Source organism: Equus quagga, chromosome 7, assembly GCF_021613505.1.
Source record: "Equus quagga isolate Etosha38 chromosome 7, UCLA_HA_Equagga_1.0, whole genome shotgun sequence".
In the NCBI taxonomy this organism is placed as follows: Eukaryota; Metazoa; Chordata; class Mammalia; order Perissodactyla; family Equidae; genus Equus; species Equus quagga.
The window spans coordinates 82245277-82254156 of record NC_060273.1 but is presented as its reverse complement, the minus strand read 5'-3'; the positions used below and the strand labels follow the sequence as shown (position 1 = coordinate 82254156).

The 8880-nt window shown below is 54.6% G+C and overlaps 1 protein-coding gene across 1 annotated transcript; it reads right to left on the bottom strand.

Annotated features, from left to right (window-relative positions):
- Positions 1 to 817: 817 nt before the first annotated feature.
- CXCL14 (C-X-C motif chemokine ligand 14) lies at positions 818 to 8523 on the bottom strand. The gene is made up of 4 exons (XM_046667612.1): positions 8265 to 8523; positions 7990 to 8095; positions 4177 to 4290; positions 818 to 1975 (listed from the first exon to the last, which is right to left on the bottom strand). Exons 1-4 carry the CDS (start codon positions 8326 to 8328, stop codon positions 1960 to 1962), a joined length of 300 nt encoding a protein of 99 aa, XP_046523568.1. The 5' UTR covers positions 8329 to 8523; the 3' UTR covers positions 818 to 1959.
- Positions 8524 to 8880: the final 357 nt, after the last annotated feature.

Genomic DNA, 8880 nt, shown 5'->3' with positions numbered 1-8880 from the left:
TACATTTGATGTCACTCAGCACTGCCAGGAGGTGAGGCTGTGATGGAAATGGTCTGCAGCAGCACCCTGGGGCGGGGTGTCCCCACAGGCATTGGCAGAGCCAGCTGTGACATCAGGAAACATGTCGCCTTGGGTAGTCCTGCAGAGTGCGAGGGACCCAGGTGGGCACAGAGGGCCTGTGTCAGGGCCTGGCTGATGTGGATATGGTGAGACACGGTGCTATGGCCAGTTTGTGCAAAGTGGCCTCTCTTGTGAATATGGAAGGGGCTCACGTTTACCAAGTGCTCACCATGCCCTGGTGTCCTGAGGGTATTATGTGGATTGCCTCCTTCTGTCCTCAGAAGCACCATGAGGTGTCATTCATCAGTTCCGTCTTGCAGAAGCAGACATGGAGCCTCAGCATCTCCCTGGTGGTAGCTCCCAGACAGCCTGGCTCCAGAGCCTCACAGCCTCTTTGTGGGCACTTCTCACTCCTCCCTGAGTCCCCCTGGAATCGTGGGGCCCTGGGCGAAGGGCATCTTGACTGGTCCCCCATCTACTATCTTCTCTAAATGGGGACCCAAGTGGGCATCGACCTGGCTCTTCTGATGAACCTGGCCAGGTGTGGGAGTCGGGAAGAAGCATTAGCCTGGAGGCCTGGCTTCTGTCTTGGGGACTGTAACGACATTCCATAGAAGTGACAGCGTTGACAGGTATTTGGGAAATGCCAGTTTTCCTTCCTAATACATTTGTCCCTGTTTATCCAGGACGTGGTCAACATTTGAGTGTCATCCTTGTTTAGCTAAATAGAAAAAGAGGTCAGTAGCCAGAATTTTCATACATTTCAAATATATTTTATTACTTTTCTTTTCATCTTAGAAAGAATATGAAACCTGCATGCATCGCTAATGGTTTCCGACATTTACATAGCATATGACACAGCAGTGCCCAGCGGCATGTACTGAAGGGGCAGCGTGTGGAGGGGGCGTCATAAGAGTATATTTACAAAGGAGGGGGTGGTGGTCATCTCCGCTTTCAGAGGACGGCTGCCCTGTTCATCCCTGGAGAGGGATGTGGGAATCACAGATAGATCGCTTGAGGACTGCATGTTCCATTGCGATGAGGGGAAGAAATGCGCTTTGAAGGCTCTCCCTCGTCAAGAGAATGTGTGTCTGTAGCTGTATGTTGTGCATGGATTCATACCTTTTTAAGTTTTCTCCTAAGGTTTTCGCTAACAGTGTCGGGAACTTCACGTGCTTCCAGAGCGTTGAATACCGAAGCCGTGAACCTTTCACAAACCCTCAGGTTGGAGAGAAGACCCAACCCCTTCCTTAAGGACCCTGTGCTTCGCCATCCCTGGACCTTGGAGATGTTTCCTAGAGCGGGTAAAAATTAACCGGGGGTGGAGCACTTTTCTCTGGCAGCCAAACTCGAGTTCCTCAGAGAACAGATGCAGAGGGATCTGCTCCTCCTTGCCCAGCGACAGGGGAGGCTGCTGAGTTTCCCCGAGCCTGTGGTGACCCTGAGCCCAGGAGAGCCCGTGGCAGCTGTGCCGAGGCGCCAGGACCTCGGAGCGGAAGCTTCCCGCGCTAGGAACGGAGCAGCGCTGCTATGAAATGTCTCAACCAAGCTCCCTGTTCCTCCCAGGCGGTTATAAAGCTCAGATGTACAATGATGTCTGGACAAATACAAAAAACATTTTTTTTTTAATAAAGGAAAGGCATGAGTTTCCCCCCTTTTCGGTAAAAAGCAGCCTGTGATGAAGCCTGGAGCGCAAGAGAGACGGGTCTCACATCTGGAAGACTTTTGCACACAGCTATAAAATGTAAAAACTGACCCTTGGTAAAAAGTGCTTTGTAACAATATATAATTTGTGTCTTATGCCTGCGAGAAAGAAAGGGTTTGTTTTTTTTTTTATCTGCGAAGTCCTTTGCTCATCTCCCAACTGGTGTGAAGTCTTCCCATCAGGGACTTTTCACCCTATTCTTCGTAGACTCTGGGAAGAGAAAAGACTCGCGTAAGTGGTTCGGGACATGACTCAGGCAATGCACAGGCCGGTGGCTAAGCTGCTTCATTCTTGTCTTCAGGAGTGCCCCCTCCCAGGACTGCAGGGGCCCACAGACGTGGGGGGGATATCTCAGAGGATGACGCCACATGGACCACAAAAGCCCTCCCAAATCTGGATATGTGCTTTCTAAACAGCTTCCATCTCTGCAATCTCATTTTATCCTCAAAGCCTTATGAAAAAAAACCCCTCTTTGTATGTGAGGAAACTGAGGCACAAGAGACTTAAGATTTGCCCAAGGAACACTGGATGTCAGTGGTGGGAACGAGGTCTGTCTGCAGCACCGGGGTGGGAGGAGTGGGAGAGGAGAGGCATCCCCTCCCTCAACTTAGGCTTGAATCTTTCTTTGTATTTTGCCCAAAGAATGAATGTCCTCCAGAAAAACACCAGTTCTAGAAGCTGCTACCTGAAGACTGAAGGGTGGTTAGTGGGGCTGGGACTGTCACCGAGGCCGTGCCTCGAGCTCACTTCTTCGTTGTTGGCAGGGCTGTGTGCATTCACAAGCTCACCGTTCCCCTCATCTCCCAAACCATCTCGATTTAGGGACTTCAGTCCCTTCTCTCTTGCCCCATGGCTGCCCTAGGGCCACACTTCACACTCAGACTCCCCATTGGTCCCTCTGCCTCGTTCCTGATTTCTGAGTAAGACATCTAATTATGCATTGAAATCAAATGACTGATGCTGCTGCTTCTGGTGGCAGCCAGACACTCTGGGCTCTGCGATGCTCAGAGTCTCTGGACTGGCCCCCACGGGCCTGGGCCAGCCCACTGCCTTCTCCTTCTACCCTTGGTCAGCTTTCTCTCCCTCTCTCTGCAAAGAGGACTTCAAGGTAGCTCCTTTATCTCCATTCTGCATTCACAGAAACATTTTCTATCTTTTACGGGGGTAGGAGAGGTGAGGAGGGCAAAGGATTGCCCCCTTCTCTTGCGGAACACCTCAGCATTCCAAGAAAGAGGGATGAACTCATTTTGTAATGAAGTGATGGGAGGCCTGGTAGCAGAGGTGCCCTCTTTACTGGAGTTTGCAGAAATAAAAAGCAGGCTGCAGGGCCCATGCCCGCCTCCTCTTTATTGAAGTAGCGGCCAATGTTACGGGAGGCGGGGGAGGAGGGCAGAGTACACCAAAGGCCTGAGTCTCTCCCAGCAGTCGATGAAGGTGTTCTCAACCTCGCCATGAACTGCTTCGGGGTTAGCCTTGTCCCACTTTTGATGATGCAGGGCCTGGAGGGTGACGGACAGTGGACGGGACAGCTCCTGCTTTTACCATGTGAGCTGCCTGCCCTGACCAGAGAGAGGGCTTCATTCCCATCAGGTTTATAGAAAATAATCTCTCTCTCTCATCACTTTCTATTTCAAGCAAGTGCAGACAAGGCAGTTCTGGAGGCAGCACAAACGGCTCAGGTACGGGGGTTGGGCCGGCCCAAGTGTCAGCTGGGGGAGAGCTGGTCATGTCGGACCCCGGGAGATCAGAGCTGGGAAGCCATCTTCGGCCAATGGGGAAACAAAGCCCAGAGAGGGCAAGGGTCTGGTTCAGGGTCTGGTTATCTGCCCACTGCTGCTCCCTGTGGTTAAGAGTGGCTCTGACTTTTAAGGGTTGAACCCACGGTCCCTCCCTGCACCTGCATGAGAAGGAGTTTATCAGGTGTCTGGGCAGCAGGGGGCATGGGCACCCTGAGGGGAGAATATGTTGTTCACCTTGTGGTCGTAGCCACAGTTTTATATTAATAAATCCAGTTACTTAAGTGGTCATCTTTTTCCCCACAAGAATCACAGAGAGAGCCATGCCAGGTGCTTGCCCAGCCATTTGACAGAGGGAAACTGAGGGTCAAAGAACTTGTTACTTAAATAAGAAGAGGAATTAAGACTATAACATAGAAGTTAGAATGAGACAGACTTTAGTTCATAAAAGAGTAAATTGTTGATGCTTACAACTGTCCAACAGAGCAATAGCCTGCTTTGTTAAGTGGTGAGTTCCTTGTCCTTAGGGGTATGTAAGCAGTGTCTGGGGATTTGCTTACTGTGGCTACTGTGGGGGATGTTCACCCACTGGATAGGGCTAGATGGCCTAGAAGGGGTCTAGGATCTGTATCTGGTGGGAAGGTGGGAAGGAAGGTGAAAGGAGGCAGGGCATACCTGCGCTTCTCGTTCCAGGCGTTGTACCACTTGATGAACCGCTTGGTGCTCTGCAGCTTGGGGTGCAGGCAGTGCTCCTGACCCCGATACCGGGACACACTCTTGGTGGTGATGCTAAAATGGAACGGGATAGGGAGGAGGATTGAGGACCCCGAATGAGAGTCCCTCAGTGTGGCCCGTGGGTGGCCCTGGGAGTTTCCCAGTCAGGGCACTGAAAGACTGTGGCCTCTTCCCTCTCTTCAAGGGAGCCTACCCATGTGCTCACTCCCTGGCTGGCTCTTCGGAAGGTTCTGGGTGTCCCTTAAATCTCTGGTTCCATGTTAGGGTCTAACCGCGTATGGAGTGATCGGCTCTCACTTCTCCCCCCGGGGCCCTTGGAGTCTTGGACAGTTCCCCACCCCCATCCCCACCCCCACGCAGGGTGTTGTCTACAGGGCTCATGCCTCCCTTGGAGAACAAAGGTCAGAGGATGCTTCCAGCTCCTCTGAACCTGGCCTTGAGAGGCAGAGAGAGCCACTACCAGCAAGGCGCGCATGCCAAGACCTCTTTCCTTGGATCTGAGGAGCTCCAAGGCAGGCTTGGACATGCTCGGCACATGCTATGGTTTTGTCTGACCCTTTAAGCCCCAGTTCCCGCAGATCCTCTGCAGATGGTCCTGGGGCTGGGCATTAGTGATCCTGAAGCTGAATCTTGTTGGCCTCGAAGCCCATTTTGATTCCTGAGCATGAAGGGGAGGAAAATAAGACCTCCCTTCTAGCTTCTCCCAGCCAGTGTTCCAACACCCAGTGGAGGCCTTGCCATGGGGTAGAGAAGCAGTGGCTTCGTACAGAGTGTAGGGCCTGGGTTTGAATCCCAGGTCTGTCTGTGGGATCTTGGGTAACCTCTCTGAATCAGTTTGCCTATCTGTAAAATGGGTATAATAACAGGATCTGCCTTTTAAAGTTACTGAGATGATTAGAGGATGTAATCTATGCAAAGTGCCTAGCGCCTAGTAGATGCACAGTGAAGAGTTACTGTTATTCATAGCTGTCATGGAAGATGAGATGGCCAAGGAGAAAGAGAAGCCATAGTGCGAGCTCCAGCCAGGACGGGGAGGCAAGACTGCCGCCCGGAACTGCTAGGCCGCTCTCCGCCAGGGGTGGGCCAGGGTGGCAAGACTGAGGAGGAAGCTTCTGGGTAGGGGAGGAAGGATGATGTTCAAGAATGAAGGACCACCTAGTGGACAAGGAAGGTGAAGGCAAGAGGTGTGGATGTCACTTCCTGAGAGGTCGCAGCAAGAACACGGTATGGAGGAGGACTAGGGTGCTGGGGAATGGGGGAGGGCAAAGAGGGGAGGTTGGAAGTTGGAGAGGGAAGAGCAGGGAGGGAGAGAGAGAGGTCAGCTAGCTCCTGCAGGCTCCTAAAGGTAAAGTGTCAGGGTGCATGGGCCAAGTTCCAGAAGGGAACAGGGTCTCCATGAACTCTGAGTCTCCCAATTGACGGGGAGGGAAAATCGAATCTTGCCACCAGAGTGGGGGCAGAATGTTTCAGGGCAACCTGTTCTCATCCCTTCCCTGTGCTCTGAATTTCCAGGGCCCCCAGCATGGCCTAAGCTTCCCGGGGCAGGCTCCGGTCTTCTGCTAATGCCAAGTGCTGGGCCCTGATGTTGCTGGCCCTGTCTGTGAGACCTGGTGCTCCCTGTGTCCTGTCCCTCCCTCTAGGTCTTGAGCAGGTGGCAGGCTCCAGAGGGCTGTGTAGTTGTTCCCCTCCCCCAGAGCACCTAGTCACTCTGCAGGAAGTTAGCCCGTGCACTGCTCTTTCTGCCTACAGAAATGCTGCTTTTGCACTTGGAATGAAAGGACATGCAAAGGCTGATAAAAATCCCCTTCCCAGTTAAGTCAGTGTGCAGGCTGAGGTTGGGGAGGCAGGAGAAGGATGCTCAGCCCTCCCACCACAGTGCTCAAATGCTCCGGCCAAACACTGGGACTGTGGAAACTGGCAGCAATTACTCAGAAATTCTGGGTCCTGCATCCCTCTCCTCAGCAGTTCTGGGTGCTGAAGGTTTTGGCAAGAGCTCGGCAGACATACGACACAAATTGCCCTTTTTAGAATCTGGACTCTCCCAGGCCCTCTAGGTGCAAGGACACCCACCTGCAAAGCAGACTGCCTCCCCCAGCCTCATCAGAGATTTTGGGGTGATTCTGAGAGAGCTAGAAAACTTGCTTTGGTTTAGCCTTTGTGGCTGAAAACCTGCTTTGGAAAAAAGTGCTGGCCCCTCCTCTGCTCTAGAGAGTCTCAGGAGCTGGAGAGGGGAGAGGACCCATAGCCCTTCAGGGACGGGATGGGGGCTGTGGGTGTGGGGTGGAGGTTTTCGAGAGGGTGTGCAGATCTCATGAGGCCCCTGCAAGTTCTCACAAGGCAGCATAAAGCCTTCTCGCATAATTGCCCGGCTGTCAGTTTCCTCTCTATTCTGAAAAGTTTAGCCAAGAAAAAGAGCAAGCCTGTTTACTGAGGATTCTGTCCTTCGGAGATGTCCCTGCACTGCATACGCTACTTCTCTCCTGCAGGGTCTCAGCAACCAGCCTGTGTGTGCAGCGTTTTTCAGCACTTAGAGGAGTGCAGACTTGACTTGCAAGTCCTGGTCATTTTTGGCCCCCAAGCTGGGAGCCAGGAGGGGCTTGTAGCTCCTCTCCCAGCTCAGGTGACCCCTGGCCCCCATCAAAAAAGATTTTCTGGCAGTTTTTCTGGACTTGGTCTGCAAGGCAAAGGGGCAGGGATGGGAGGTTAATTTAGGTGCCCAGGAAGGGAGGCAGTGGGGTTCAGCTCAGGCCGGCTGGCTTTGCGAATTCCCCTAACTTCAGCCGACTGTGCAGCCCCCAGGTGGCAGTGGGGGTTGGGGGCTGCCCCCACGGACTACATGGAGGCTTTTGGGCCAGCAGGTCCAGCAGGCTGAAGGCGCTTGCCCAGACTGTGAATAAAGTGTGTCCTGTTTTGGGAGGAGGGGAAGAGGGGCAATGGTCTGTGGCAGAAATTTGGTAGCTGCTTTGCCAAGGGCTCCCTTCCTGGCCAAGAGCCTATTGATGGGGAAACGGTGCTGGCCTCAAGTGGTTAATTGGGAGACAGAGGACTAAGGAAACTCAGTGTTCTCTCACTCTGCCCCAGTTTTAAAAATATTCCCTGCATCCCCACCAAGCCGGGCTCCAGCCGCGTGGCAGTTAACCCCAGCAGAGCACTTTCCACAGCGCTGCTCAGGCTCAGGGCCCCGCAGGCGTCCAGCTGGTGACGGAAGAGCCAGGTTCATTCTCAAAATGAAATCACTAGAAGCCAAAAACTGGCTGCCCATAGTGCCCTGAATGGAAAAAGGATCTGAACAGCGGGGTTGAGGACTTGAGATGATGTTTGCTCCATCCTCTCTCCCATAACAGGAAGGCAGCCTGCCTCCCAGTTTGGGCGAGAGTTCAGGAGTTCTGGGTGTGTTGTGAGTGATTTCAATCTGGGTGTTCTAAATCGGCTCATGGGAGCCACTTAACCCTGATTGCCCTAGAAAGGTGGGCAGTGCAAACACCAAGGCTACGCATTTGAATCCCAGCGAGGGGGAACTCCTCCGAGAGGCTGTTTCCGGAGCGCGGGACAGTGACCCTCTCTCTTTCCAAACTCTCTTCCAGACTGTCGCGCCAGCGTCCTAAGGACTCTCTGGGCAATTACAAAAGGCTTCGCCACGGCCTTGCCGAAGGCAGCGAGAAACGTTCATTAGCCCGACCCAGCCCCCTGCTGTGCCCCAGCACCGGGTTAAAAGCAGCGCGCACACGCTCGCAGCGAGGAGCAAGAACTCACATAACCATCTTCTCCTCGCAGTGCGGGTACTTTGGCTTCATTTCCAGCTTCTTCACGTCGCTGTAGCGTATCTTGGGCCCCTTCCGGGAACACTTGCATTTGGACCCTGCAAGAGAGCGCGCGGGGGGCCGCTCAGTTGCTCGCGGGGTCTCCCACCCCTCGACCGCCCTCGGTGCCCACCCAGAACCCCCGAGGGCCCAGGAAGCCTAGCAGTTGGCGCTTGGGTTCTCCAGGACGGAACAGGACGGCGACAAGGGACCTCCAGGGGCACTCACCGTCCACGCGCGCGGCGCACAGCGCCAGGAGCAGCAGGAGCAGCGCGGCCGTCAGGAGCCTCATGCTGGCCGGAGGGGCCCGGCGCGAGAGCAGGGACTCGGGGAGGGCGCCCCGCCCGTCCGTGCAGCGGCCGGAGACGCCGCCGGGTCGCCTCTCTCTGCCCGTAGCGCGCCTCCCGGCTCGACTGGCTCCCGCTGCCCCCGTCGGTGGGTGCCTCGGGGCTGTCGCTGTGCGCTGCGCTCTGCGCTCTGCGTTCGGCTCCGCGCTCTCTGCACAGCCTCCCTCCGCCTGCCCAGGCCTCTTTTAAATCCGCTCCTGCCCTCGCGGCAGCGAGCTCATTAATATGCAGAACCACTCGGTGACTCACTAAGATTTCTCAACGCGATGGGAGGAGGAGACCGTCCCCGCCCGCCCGCCGCCTGCCCCGGGACCGATTGCAGCAGCGCACACTCGGAGTCACGCGCGCACACGCACACTCACACATCCGCTACCATCTCGCTCCCTCACACGGTCTGCTTCACGCACTTGCACACCCAGACTCCAGCACGCGCACACATCCAACGCCCCCTGCTCCACCGGACAATACGGAGGCAGCATTGCTTTTCTCATTCGTGT